The sequence below is a fragment of the Crocodylus siamensis genome, chromosome 3 (genome assembly GCF_052110815.1).
Source record: "Crocodylus siamensis isolate JL-2025a chromosome 3, ASM5211081v1, whole genome shotgun sequence".
Taxonomy (NCBI): domain Eukaryota; kingdom Metazoa; phylum Chordata; order Crocodylia; family Crocodylidae; genus Crocodylus; species Crocodylus siamensis.
Genome location: NC_143397.1, coordinates 84,504,823 through 84,519,424, shown reverse-complemented (window position 1 = coordinate 84,519,424; position 14,602 = coordinate 84,504,823). Strand labels below are relative to the sequence as shown.

At 46.3% G+C, this 14,602-nt stretch overlaps 1 protein-coding gene across 2 annotated transcripts in view; it reads right to left on the bottom strand.

Moving 5' to 3' along the window:
- Positions 1-7,228, bottom strand: part of UBQLN1 (ubiquilin 1) — a 38,627-nt gene extending 31,399 nt beyond the window's left edge. Inside the window, exon 1 of one of the 2 annotated variants that reach the window (XM_090038676.1) lies at positions 6,918-7,228. In XM_090038676.1, coding sequence (XP_089894802.1) covers positions 6,918-7,070 — 153 coding nt within the window. In that variant the 5' untranslated portion in view covers positions 7,071-7,228. The remainder of the gene's footprint in view (positions 1-6,917) is intronic. The other variant, XM_090038677.1, reaches the window with a different exon arrangement.
- Between the last annotated feature and the right edge of the window lie 7,374 nt (positions 7,229-14,602).

Below are 14,602 nucleotides of genomic sequence, written 5' to 3'. Positions count from 1 at the left end.
GGGTAGGACTGCACTATGTACCTTTAACTACAAAGGCAGGAGGAGGTGTTAAATTACCTTGCTAGAAACAGACAACTGTGAGAAATATTCACTCAGAAGGTCCTATCATTCTTCTGGTCATGAAATGGCAGATGTTGTTTGTGGAATGGTGTCTAGACTACTTTGAATTGGGGGGGGGGGGGAATTGAAAAATGGTGCAAAACCCTAAACATAAGTAAGCTACAACTAGAGCTAAAAAAATGTCTTAAGGTCACACCCATGGTTACCTTTAAACAGATTTTATTAAGCCTTCATGAAGGAGCAAACTAAGGGTGCACCAATAGAGATTTTGGGGGCCAATACCAATAGCTGATTTTTAAGGAGGCATATTGGTCCATACCAATCCAATTTCTGTTGTGGTGGAAGGGATGGGTGGGGGGGGCGGCAATCAATGCCCCCTGTGGTGAGGGAGGGGGCAGGGGCAAACGTTGCCCAGCTGTAGTGGGGCGGAGTACAAAACAGAGCCACAGCTTGTGCAGGGAGAGGGGAGGCTCCCACCACTGCGTGCACCCTGGGAGGGCAGAGGGGGCGTGCGCCCCCGGATCTGTGTGGGGCAGGATGGGCAAGCTGCAGCTGGAGCTTGGCTGGGCTCAGGGCAGGGGCTACAGGGGAGGTTGCAGGCCCCCTCAAATTTCACCGTAGCCCTGCTCCCAGCGCCTCCACGCACTCAACACAGCCCCAGCTTTTCCCGGCATGTGGATAGAGGTGGGGTGTTGACCCAAGGCTGTGCCAGGCGCACATCGGTGTTGGCACTGGGAGCAAGCCTACTGCAAAATTTGGGGTGACTACAGCCTCCTCCGTATCCCACGCCCTGAGCCCAGCCCCCGCTGAAAAAAGCCCAGCTCCAGCTTGCCCTGTCCTGCTCCCCTGATACATGGGGCACATGCCCCCTCCCCCATACCCTCCCGGGGAGCAGTGGGAGCTGCCCCCTGACATGCTGTAGCTCCCATCCCACATCCTGCCCCACCCCAGCAGTGCTTGCCCCTGCCCCCTCCCTTACTGTGGGGGGTGTTGATCTTCTCCCCCCCACGCCCCTTCCCTCCCCCCACCCCTTCCACCGCAACAGACTTACCAGCTGCATACAGCTCTCCAAGCTGCCAGGCTCTGCTCCTCGCTGCCTGAGTACCGCACTGCGGGTGCATGCACACACGAGCATTTATCGGCCAAATTATCAGCTGCATCAGGCTAATTACTGATACAACCAATTGTCTTTATATTGGTACTGATCTGATATCAGACCAATGTATTGGTGCACCTCTAGAGCAGTGTTTCCCAACCAGTGTGCTGTGGCACAAAAGTGTGCTGTCAGAAATGAGCAGGTGTGCCATGGAATTTTACCATGACAATAAGCTACAAAAGGTATGAGGATGAGGGCTGCCTTAACAGGGGTCCCATGGAAAATCTGCATTAATGGAAGTGTGCCTTGAGCTGGAAAAGGTTGGGAAACACTGCTTTAGAGCAAACCAATCAAATATCCTCATAGAGTCTCATATTTCATTAGGCTTCTTGGTTTCAGCTAGTAAGTGTAATATTTCCTTTTACTGGTAGATTTTAGAGGTTATTCATTTGCATCACCGAGCAGTCAAGAAGTCTCCAACACTTTAGAATTTGGTTCAAGATCTCACCTGATTTCTCCACCTGTATGTCAAAACAACGCTCCAAATATCCGAATGCCCAATGCCACTATGACAAACATTCCTCCAAAACACATTTTTTCACGGATTAGTTTTTCCTTGTTGCCTTTTAACAACATTTAGAGCAGTCTTCTTAGCTTCTGTTTTCTTAGCAGATTAAGAGGTAAATGATTCTCTTTTTAACCATCAAGTCATGGTAGAGCAGAAGACTAGCTTTTGCATGCTGTCTTGCAAATTTTCAGAATAAACTGAATCAGAATAAACCGTGATTGACTACAGGGAATGTAGATCATTTGAAAGGAGATCCTATCTGTGAAACCAAACTACCCCATCAAAAAAAGTATACTTAGTTAAAAGAGACTCTAGAACCTTGCTGTTATACCTTTTTTTTTTTTTGTATATCTGTCAATCTTTGCCAGGAAAACCTTGTAAAAATAACTCCTGTTTATGGAAAGCTGTCATAAAAAGTCACCTTTCTACCTGAGCCAAGTTTGAGGAAGAAAAAAACCCCCACTGCTTTGTAAAAAGCCATTATTACTGCACCAAGCAGCAACGCCTTACTGTTGAGGAAAAACTTTAGTTCAGTTTCCAGAATTTTATGAGGAAAAATTCACTCTGTAATTCCCATAGCAGTTTGTTAAAAAGCATTAGGAAGAGCTGAAGGAAGTTAATAAGAATGATACTGTTTCACAGTGAGTTGGCAGTCTTTGATAAGCTTCAATGCACTGTTTAAGGAATAAAAGAACATGAAGAAAAACATTTACTCCAGTTCTGAAATTTTCCTGTGTTAAGATGCAACAAAAAAATCATAGTATGGAAGCAGAAAAACAAGTGGTGTACTGAATTTCAGCCTCTTCTGCTAGATAAGAAGTATATTTTCATAGTACTGCTCTGCTACCTGTAGACTATAGGAAGACTGCTGAGACAGGATTGGCTTATATTAGATTATAAAAACTAATCTGTTTCCATATCAAAACAAGCTTTTAAAACTGCTACATTAAGTTCAGAAAAGTTAGAAATGACACGAGTGCTTATGCCACACACCCCTCCCCTTTAACACATGTAATACCATGTTCATGTGAATACTCAAATATCAAACCTTAATATGTGATTAAACTACAACTGTAGGTCTCTTGCTCAAATAATACAGTTAAAAGTTGTGACTGAATTTTCATCCACAGTACCAGTTAACAGATTGTGTGCGCGCACATTTTAAAGCAAGCATGATTTTAAGTAAATAAGCAAAGCCCTAGAACAAGTTTACATGTACACATACACTAGCAATTCAACATTCCAGATTTTTAAGTATGGTGGCACACAGAGAGTAGTATTTTCAAATACATCTTTCCAAACCAAATTATTTCCTCCTTCTCCAAAGCATTTTTCCTTTTTGCAGACAAAGTCCACAACAAGGTTAAAATTAATTAGAAATGCAATTATGAAAACACACTTCAGCTGAGCTGCATTCCCTAACCTTTCCAAAAAAGAGATTAATTTATGAGCTTAGGACAAGCATGAGAAATTTCAGGACTGAAAGCCATTTTTCTGCCAAAATTATAAACACCTTAAAGTAAGAGGGCTTTAACAACCTATTTCTAAGACTACTTGAAAGGACTTGTTTGTAATAAGGGGACTCTGCTGGCCTAAGAGGTAACACAACAGAGTAGGCTGAATTTCTTGTTACAGGATTACAGTGTTTACAAAATAATGCATAAGACTATATTTTGCAATTTTTATATGCGTAGGTGGATGGGAAAAGTGAACTAACCACATGGGGAACCCTAGGCTACAAACCTGGGCTGAACGAACAAGCTAACAGAACATAGGAGCTCAGTAACAATGCTGCAACAACACAATGAAGCACACCAGTCAAGTGCCAGCAAGCTCTATCTCCTTTAAAATTTTTCCTCCAAAGTAAACTGACAGAAAATAGAGAGTACAGAACTGAATTTGGAGCAACTGCTCAGTTTCAACTGTATTTGAACTGTAAAAAAATAAAAGGAGAACAAATTACCTAAAAATAAAGCCTCTGACATGACCATCCATTACCACCAGCTAGAATTCACCACCTCTCCACATTTTTATGACCTCTCCTAAGAGTATCCTGTGGAGTTGATTCTACTGCAAAAAGAACTAGGTCCCAAGAGAGAAGAAATGAAATGACATTTACTCATTCAGCAATTAGCTGAGTATTTGGATTTTAAGTGACCAGGTATATATATATTTTTTTCCACATTCAACATGAGAAAACCTTCCATAAAGTTCTGTACAAACCTGAATAATCAGTAGCAAACCTGTTTTAAGTGCTGGAAAGATACTGGCGCCAATTCCAGAGGCAAATCCAAAACATGAGATCTAAATGTGCTGGGGAAGTGAAAGATGGCTTTATGCTGCCTTCGTGATGACCCAAGTTTCCAATGGCAAGCTGCCCAGGTTACAAGTCAGAGTAGCCCTAAGACTGCTTTCGTGGCTTGCCACCATGGCACCCAAGTATCACTGAGAAACAGAAGCACTCTAGAAATGACTCTCACAGTCATGTAAGCCAAAACTAAGGGCTGAGGTAGGGTCAACAATGACAATCTGACTCGGACATTATTTGAAAATTCTACCACAATGACAGTAACACTTTACACATCAATCAAGCACCATACAACAAACTCAGCATTGTACAGGCTTCTCTAAGGAGCCAAAGCATTTACTTGGATTCCGACTGCTCTTCTCTAAAGCAAACAACCCAGTGAACTCTATTTAAAGGGACAATCAATGTCTCAAATTACTGACCATTTCCTTCATTACAAAGTGATTTGAAAAGCTATTTAGGTATGTCTACATGACAATGGAGTACCATGCAGAAACACCTATGAAAGAACAAGCTCATGTACTAGAGCCTACACAGCACCTGGCAGGTAGATAAGAAATTCACCCCTTCTGGTTCAAAGAGGTACCACATATGACCTCAACTTGCACAGGACTACAAGGGCCTTCCATAAGCTACTACATAAGTTCAGGACCACTATCCATTTTTGGAAGAGGATAATGCCAATTACTTGCTTGCACTAATCAAATAAGCCACTGTTGACAATAGATACAGATGATTTGCTCAAATATATTTGGTTCTGTCTGTACACTAAAATTTTCACTGCTTATGCATATGAAACCATTGTTGATACTGTTAGCAATAGGTCAATTTCAGAGTGTAGGTGTAGCTACTAATACCCAAGATATAGGAACTGTAGGCCTTAAATCCCTGTAAGGGTTAGAAGTCGCCTCCATTTTTGTATATGAATCAAAAGCATGAGGGCTGGAAGTCAGAGGTGAAGTCTTCTTGGCTTCATTACAATCAGTGGGAGTTCTTTCATAGAATTCAACAGAGCCATGATTTAACTCAAGGTCTCCTCATGAGGGTGAGCTTATTTTAATCACCTTGCTTACCATATCTGCATTTTAAGTGGGCACAGAAATATTCTGTAAATTGCTTTGTGAAAGCATTTCATGTCTCTGCCAGGCTTGTTTTTTTTTCAAACAATATCAATTTTTAGACAGCTGTCAGAGGAAACACTTCACCTGCATTAAAGCTTCACATTTAAGAAATGCAATTCAAAATTAAATGCCTACCTTAAATGTCTTTGAACTATTAATGGCAAAAGTCACATCTAAGTGCATTTCTCTTCCCAGTTAGTTATAAATACAAATGTCAGTGTATCTATTTGCAACCAGAAAGTTGTTTTGAGCAAACCCTAATCTACTGCCTGCAAGAACACAGGGGCATTTTTTAATTTCTTAAAAGGCTTTTAGGTCATCACCTTATAATTAATTGTATAGTATCATTTTTACCCAGTAAAGAGCTTTAGATTAAGATAGAACATCCATCAGTCTTTGTGAAATGCACAGCTATATTCCCCAGCCGTCTCTCAACAGATCAGATGGGATGCTGCACAGGTTTGACAAAAACAGCAGAAATAAAACTAGACAGTTTCAGGGATACTACTTGGGTCTCTGAGAGCAGCGAGGAAATGCAAAGAACAATGTTCATTTTATACTGCTGTTTCTTGGAATGGCAGTAAGCAGCAGCAAAGGCAGATGCTTGAGTTTTATATTGGGGAGAAAAGCCAAAAAGCATGCTTGCAACAAACTAACAGAGAGCACCCACCACACCACAGCTGCATGATAGCGTGGTGGAGCCTAGAGATAAGTTTCCCCAGCTCAGCAGTAAAACGATGAATTTTACAATTTCAGACATGTATAAGCCAAAAGCTGAGATAAGAGACTGAATCCCAAAGGGGTTCAGGGATGATACCATGGAAGAAATCCCAGCATCCTTCCCCTTCCTGACAGCTAGCAAGAGGGAAAGTCTAGCCAGGGGGCTGGCCCTGCATCTTGCTACTGGAACCCCCACCCTGTTTTGGCAGCCTTGTCCTAAAAGGTGGCCTTGTTCTTTAGCTACCAGGGGGCTGGAACATGTGTCAATCTCTTCATGTAGACACTGGCCACATACACAGGCAGGGCAGGGTGGCCCCTTACAGACTAACTTGTTCAGAGGCACAACCCAAAGGCTACATACAGCCTGTTATGTCAGATACTATGGAGAAACAGGCAGCAGTACCACATGGGAAGAATACAGCTCATTAGGCCACAGAAAAAGGAGCTATGACTTCAACACTAAAGCTTCCAGCTAGTCTGAAAACCCTGAATGCATTTCAACACGGGTGCAACACCAGAGCAGACTCTCCTTGGCCTTGGAGCCCTTGGGGGGGGGAGGGGAGGTTCAGGCAGGCAGCGCTGGCCCTAAACCCACCTCTTTCACCAGTTCCCCGCTCCTTTCCCACCACTGCTAGCCAGATCCACCCAGGAGAGCAGCAAAGCAGTGGCACAGGCTGCCTAAAGAAGTTGTTGCAGTCACCATCCTTGGAGACCTTTAACACAAAGCCCTGGCTGGCGCCACACAGCTGGGGACACCCTGCTCAGAGCAAAGAGCTGGACTAGACCTCCAGAGACCCTCCTTTTCTACCATCTCATGGACTCGCGCTGGGTCCGGCTGGGGAGGGCAGATTAGGTCCCCAAGGTGGGGGGGGGGAATGATTCAGCGGGTGTCACTCACCCCAGCCGGTCTCGCACAGGCCGGCGGCGGTCGGAAGGGGGGGGGGGGGGGGAAGGCCGCGCATTCCGCCCGCCCCGAGGCGGCGGAGAGACACCCCCTCCCCCCCGCCCCGCGGCCCTGGACGAGGAGGGACGCTGCCTCCTCACCTGCCGGACGCTGCTGGTCTCGGACACAGCGAACTCCTCCTTCTCTTTGGGCGTCTTCACGGTGACTTTAATGATCCGCGGCTCGGCGGCGACGGGCGAGGGGGAGCCCGGGGGGCTATGGGCCGCGGGGGGGCCCTCTCCGCTGTCGGCCATGGCGGCGGGGAAGCCGGCTCGGGACGCGCTGCCTCGCGCCGCGCCGCCGGAAGCCCTTGCGGCCGGAGGGTTCAACGGAAACAGCCCGGCGGAGCGCGGCGCGCGGTGATGACGTTGCCCCGCGGGGAAGTTACTAGAAGGGGGAGTCTCCTGGCTCGGCGTGGGAGACGCTGTTCAGCCCCGATGCGCATGCGCGACAAAGTGACTTTGCAATGTGCGTGCGCAGTAGGGGCGGACGGGCAGCGCGCATGCGTGGGACTGAAACTGGGTGGTGCTTCGGACTGGGAAGAGGGGGGATGCTTCCGGCTACTGCTGGGTTAGCCACTGCTCGTGCGACACTGGGGTAAAGGGTGCGTAGCAGTGTTGATACGCATGCGCTGTACCTGGTTGGGCTCTCGGCTCCCGCGCGTGCGGCTTGCTCTTCCAGCTGCGCGTGACCTGCTCCCGGGCTCAGGCGGGGATTAAGGTTCAACGCAGCTTGTCCCCCGCCCCCAAAACTGAGGACGGGCTACAATATCAATTCAGATATAGCATACTACTAATACAACACCCCCACCCGCTCAGTTGCTTTACCCTCGTTTTGAGAACATACTTGCTGGTGCTGGTCAGCCGTCAAGGCAAGGGACAGAAGTTACATGTAAACAGGTCAAAGTGATCAGAAACTGGTTTACACCTGTAACAGAACAGAAGTTCAGTGCATATAGACCAGTTTCAAAATGGCTGAAACCAGTTTGAGATAAACCTAGTTGAATGCAGCATCAGCCTGAACTGATTTAGGTCAAACCAGTTTATGGAACGTCTGCCCTAGACACTTCACTGGTTTAAGTTAAACCAGGCTCCCAGCATGCTCTGCAGCCTTGGGAGTGCTGTGCTCTCAGCTCCAGAGAGCAGGGCTGGCTGTGCCCCTGCCCCTTTGCTGTCTAGCTGGAGCAGACGGGCTATGGCCAGATGACAGCCTGCCACCCCCTGAGGCAAAGGGGGCAGGGAGGGGTTTATTTCCAACCCTGCTACCGCAGCCAGGGGACCACAGCTGGGGTCTGCCTGCCCAGCTGCAAGCAGCAGAGGCAGCAGCTGGGACCCGCCCTGCTGCAGTCCCTTGGTGGGAGAGGGGATGGAGTGGGGAATAAACTTGCTCCCTGCCCACTTTGCCTTAGGGGGCCATGCCAGGTTTGCATTGGGCCACACCCCAGACAGCAGCCGGGAAGCTGTAGGTGCACCACAGCCCTGTGCACCAAGGGCAGGGTGCTACCCCCTGGCTTCCCAACTGTTGTCTACCTGCCTGTAGCCGATCGCAGTTTGGCTGTGGTGTTGGCACCTACCTGTACGGCCAGTGCAGGCACCCAACTGTGATGGCAGCAGGGAAGCCACAGGGATAGAACCTGGAGTCTGGTACACAGGGCTGTGCTGCGCCTCTCCTGGATAGGGGAACAGTGAGCAGGGTGTACCTGGTTTGGTGCCCAGTGGCCCAGGGGACACAGGTAATAAATAGTGCTGGGGCTCAGGGGGTGAGCCTCTGCTGTGCACAGCATGGCAAAGGCTGTGGCTGTCTCAGGCGCTGCTCTCCAGTAGGTAGAAGGGGCCATTGGACAGGAGCTTTCCTTTATGGAACTTTGCTCCTAGTTCTCTCTCCCCCCAATTAGACTTTTGCTTCTGGGCTGCCCCAAGTAAAATTAGGCATCAGCACCTGGGAAGGTGCAGTGGGATCACCTGCTAGCTGAGAGAAGGGCTCTGGGTGTCCCAGGCCATGCTGAGCCATGAGCAAAAGGGAAAAAGGAGGGTAGACCCTGGCTGGGGTCCCTGCAGGCCAGGGTGGGGAGTTTAAACCCCTCCCCAAACGACTCAGTCTGCTGGGGCCTGGCCACACAGGTCTCAGTTCAGCTTCCCCCTAGCTTGAAAGGGAGGGCTACTATAGCACCCCCTGGCTTCTAGCCTGACCCACTGCAGGCATGTGCCTGCATTTCTAGAATCAAAAGTGAACCTCTAGTTGCTTGCAAAATCAGTTCAATCTACACTGGTTAAACTAACCTGCAAACACTGAATCAATTCATGCTCCGGCTTTTTGAATGTCTGTCCCTAGCCTAGATCGCACTGCACCCAGTCCTTGCAACACAACCTAAAAAAAACACTGACACTGCTGTGTCAAGAACGCTACAACGCCCTGAAAGCATCCGTTCCTCACCACAAACTGATTCCTGCACTGTGTAACATCTATTTCAACCAGCCATTACTCCATGGGTGCGTCCAGACAAGCGCAGACGTGTGCTACATGGCACCCAAGACCTGTCTCTGGTGCAACACACTGCACATGTAGGCATTCCCCATGCTGCTACTACAGAGGGTTTTTTGAACCCAGGGGAGCCTGGGATCAAAATAACCCACACCAAAAAAAGCAGTGTGTTGCAAATGGCTGCAGCACATGGTGCCCAAAATTGGAGCCTGGCTGGCCAGAGCCACACTCAGGCTGCCGGCTAGGTTCCCAGCTGCAGGAATGCCGCAGCTACTGCTCCCTATGGCCCCCAGGAAAGGCAGCTGGGGCCAGCATAGTTGCTGGCCCCAGCCTCTCCTACCCGACCCAGAGTAACCTGGAGCATGCCAGAGTGTTCGTGGCACAGGTGTTTCCTGGGGATAAGTAGCTGCAGCACAAGGCATTCAAATGTAAGCTGTCTCATGAAGATACCAAATTCAGATGGAAGTAACTACTAGCAACTGACAAATGAACTCAATGGATGACCAAACTATACACAAGTAAAGAACTGTGGAAGAATTTTATCACTCTGAAATTAGGCCCAGGCCTAGCTACTGCTCGAATTGAAGTCAGTCTTATCCTCTTACCTCCACCATCCCAGCACATTGCCATCATTAAATTATACAAGTTGTGAACTGCTAGTGGGGCTCCCATAGATGGAGGGAGAAAAAATTATTGGGGGGGCTGAGTGCATCTGTGCATCCCCTGCCCCTGCATCCAGCAGGTAAGTGTGCAGGAAGGGCTGTGGGGGGGGAGGGTGCAGATTGAGGTCCCTGTGGTGAGGGAGGGAATGGGGCAGAGGCAGGAGTAGGGGCTGTGATGAATGGGGCCCCGTGGGACAATCAGAGCCCACGCATCTCATCCAGGGGTGCAGGGGGGGCTCCTGCTGCTGTGTGCACCCTGATGGAGGCCTGGGGGGGGGGCAAGTGCCCCCCCAGTCTGTTTGCAAGGCAGAGGCAGCTCTGCGCCGTGCTACAGCTGCCCTAGGGGCAGTGTGACACCATGCGTGTCCTGCCACTGAGTGAGCTGGGGGCGTGGCGCAGCAAGCACATAGTGCTGCACCACTCCTGGGGCAGCTGTAGTGGGGCACAGAGCCTGAGCGCGCAGCGACAGCCACCTCCACCTCACCCATACGGCAGGGGGGCATTTGCCCCTCCCCCCCGGCTTCAGTCAGAGTGCACACAGGAACAGGTGCCCCCCCCCACTACCACACTCTTGGACAAGCTGCCCAAGCTGTGATTGTCCCAACACCGAGCCCAGCCAGGAACCCATTTACCACAGTCCGTGCCCCTGCCTCTGCCCCACTCCCTCCCTCACCATGGGGACCTCAATTTGCCCCCCCATGCCCCTTCCTTCTAACAGAATAATGATACTTGCCTGCTGTCAGGGCTGGCCCACAATGTTTTAGGGCCCCCTGACGCGAAAAAGCCGGCAGTAGCTGCTTGGCAAGCAGCTGAAGACGACAACAACAACAGTGCTGGGGGCAGGGGCAGGGGCTGGCTGCGGGGCCCCCTGTGGCTGCAGGTCCCATTGGATAACACGGGCCGGCCTGCCTGCTGTGCTGGGCGGCCAATGATTCACATGCCAGGCTGAGATCCTGGCCGTGTGTGCGCTGCTCCCTACCCCTGCTACAGCCATCTGGAGCCTGCGGCCAGGCTGCTCTGTGGCTCTACCTGCTGCCCAACATTTGGCAGGGGCTGAGCCCCTAACCTTCTGCCACCTGTGAGAGCACCCTGCCTCAGTGAGAGGCACAGAAAAAAAATGAGAATCTGCTGCAGTCTCTCTCTGTCTCACAAGCTCTCCTTCAATCTGCATGTGTTAATGCAGCCTCAGTATTACAACTATGCCTGGAACCAAAGACTTCCTGTGCTCCCTTTTTCATGTGAATTGTCCTAGTGATCAACCCAACCGTTTATGCAAGAACTAGGGTGAAGATGTTCCCCATAGGAGCCAAATTCTGGTGTTTCATAATCGTCAAACCTCTATAACTGTAGAGGTCCCTGTCCGTCACCCCTACAGGTCTGGACATTAAGTGAGAAATGCAATCTGTTTTATAAGCATTTAAATAAGAGTTATTAATTAAAAAAACTGTGGAAACAAGGGACTATATTTTTATTATGTGACCCAACACATTTTAACAATGTTAAGGACATTGCAATAATATCTGTATTATACTGACGGTATAGAGCAAAAAAACATTGCAAGTCTGTTGTACACAGGACATGCTGGAATTTCTAAACCCACTGCTATTCTTACATGAGGTATAATTAATCAAAACAATAAAATATATCACAGTTATTATGCAATTCTTATGATGAAAAGTTTTTTTTTTAAATGGTGTAATTTCAACTAAGAAAAAAGTCCAGGCCACAGAAGGAGTTCAGCTGCACTTAAAACTTTTGAACTTCCAAGTTTTTTCTTATATCTTTCAATAGAAAAATACAAAAATTGCCTTTTTGCCAACAAACATTTAAAATATCTCGAAGTGTATGCAAGTGAAAACAAGCTGTTTTTCTAAACAATGCACTTTAAGAAGAGGCAGTAAGAAGAAAATATTTGTTTTTATGAGCTAAAGGAAAAAATTCCTTGTCAACATCTCATTTAGGTTAAGTTTCCAATTTTAAGTTTTCATTAAAAAGTTCCAGAATGTAAATAATGTTTTCATTTGTAATGGGAAGTAAACCTGTTTTTAAAATATTTTAGTAGTAATACATTTCACAATATTAAAAAGTATTTATACTATATATACACAATACAACACTATTACAATTAAACCATATTATGAACCATAAAGATGTTTAATCAAGTTATAATGGAGGAGTATGTAGGTTTTAATACAAACTATATCTGCTGTAGTAATTTAGCCCATTCAAATAACATTAAGTTGTAAATACTTCTATTTTAAAAGGATGCAGACGTATGAGCGTAAGTAGCAACTCCATAACTATCACTGATATTTTAATATAAACCTGGACTAGCACCTCTAGTTTCATTTTTCAGTAACAAAATTCAGTCTTCAAAATTAGCCTATGATCTAGATTCATTAAATTACCTTTATTTTAAGGGATTTTAAGTGCCAAAGTGTCTGCTATCATTTAGTATCAGACCAGTGGATGGATTTAGCAGGTTAAAAAGTCAGATGCTAGTCTTTTGTTTTGTAGTAGTAAAGCACCTCCAAACTACTCCTCCCACAGCTGTCAGCTGTCTCCTTTCTTTCTGCATCTTCCCTCACTTGGGACTTGCTGGCATGATCCACGATGGCCGTATTTTCTCCTAATTTCTGAATTTTTAAAAATTGGTTCAGCTAAATTGATTTTAAACTCCAATGCTAGCACATGACTAGTGGGTTCCCAATCCTTTTGGGCATCAAGACTCTCAAGGCACGTTCCCCCCCATCTTTATAACTTCTGTGAATCAAGTGGCACCCAATTTCAAAAACGTTTTTATATTGCAGTGTTTACTTTGCTGATTTGGGAGGGGGGGGAGCATTTTGGCCAGGCAGCTTGTTTATTTCCTCATACCTCACTTATCCCCTCTCACCTTGCGGCAGGCACTAGTCAAAGGATCTGGCATCACCCTGGTTGAGAATCACTGTACTAGACCCTAGTGCTATCCAGGCTCCAACCACCTGATTCATTCTTACTAAATCAAGTCAAATGTTAAGTGGACTTCGAGCGTTTGAGTTGAGATGAAAAATTTCTCCAAGTGTCAACCAAATCACTGACCCACTCCTCATGTCTTCTCTTCCTTCATTAACAGTTTGGGGGGGAAGGGGAGGTGGAAGGATATGGTTATCTAAATATGCCTAAGCTATATGGCAAAAGCAACTAAGCATCTAGCAAAGACAGTCTCCTCCAATGGAATCCAGTAGTGGCTTTATTAAAGCCAAATGAGAATTTCACCTTTTGACAGACCTAAAACTTTAGCATATACATTGAAGGACACTTCATCCCACAAACTACTTATTTTTGTTCAGTCCTCAGATGGATTCACATGGGGCTCCAATCACTACATTATATTAAATGCTGTTCGATTTTGGAGACTTTCACCGCTAGACTAAGATAAGTAATAGGGGTGTGCAAAATGGGCCCGTATTTGATCTGGATTCAGATTCAGCCCAAATTGGGGACAGTGATTCAATTAGTTGATTTTGTCTTTTTTGGAAGACTTAAAAAAATTACGGTTTTAACAAATAACTTCCTCACTGCTAAGTGGGTAGAGCAGAGTTAAAAAACTCTTGCTCTTGACAAAGAATGAGGCTGGCAGGATGCCTTGAAATTATTTAACGTAGTTATGCTTAAAACAAACTAATGTGCTAACTCTATGTACTCCCACCCCCCAATAACATTGTGGAGCTCAACCTTGCAAGAGCAGATCACCTAATCACATGGCTTTGGTGGTTAAGGCAGAAGTGTTCTTCCCTTTGCAAGATTAACACCCCTCCCGCACCAAAATGAGGATTTGTTTGCAGTACAGAAGGTATACTGCATGTGATTAGATAGAATGTAACTGTCTTTGTGGAGCAAGCATTGAAGAACTCCTGCCAGGAGCTTGAGACCAAAAAATGTGGCTGCTGGTTCTCTGAAGGAATCGCTCCTTAAATTGGTACAAATGTTGCTTTACCATTTCTTTTCTTGCCCCTACCCTTTTTTTGGTTTATACTTCTCTTGGATTTTTAAAGACTGTAGGATGTACATAACTTTAGATTGCTACATCTCTTAGCTTCTTTCTGTTGCTTGTGAATACACCAACACCACTCTCTCAAAACTGGTGTTTTTTTACACCAACTTCATACTTAAGAGCACCTTCTCTTCTCCTTTGAACCAAGTGACCTTTCCCTTCAAATTCCTCCTCTTACATTTACTATTCCCAGTTTTGTGCCCTTCATGCTCTCATTAAAAATATATAAAGACTATGTAAAAAAATCATCCTAAGTAATCTCTCAAGAGTAGTTCCTTGTTTCTTCTTCCCCCCACCTTCTCTCCTAGTCTGTTCTCATTTATTCTTTGATTACAGTTTGTGCTGCAAGTTTCTTAAGGCAGGGTCCCTGTGTTCTTACCTGCCTGTACATTGCTTGCATAATACATTTACTGTTGCATATTTAATACATTAGCGGATTTGTTCTGAATTACTTTCTTCAGTAAAACTCTTTAAAATAAGCCTGGAAGATGTAATTGTTGTTTTTTCGTAGAAAACAGGCAAGACACATTCACACAATCCAAAATGATTACAGTCTAAGAGAAGGTTGTCAAATTTGGGGATTAATACTGCTGCCACAACGCTGCTG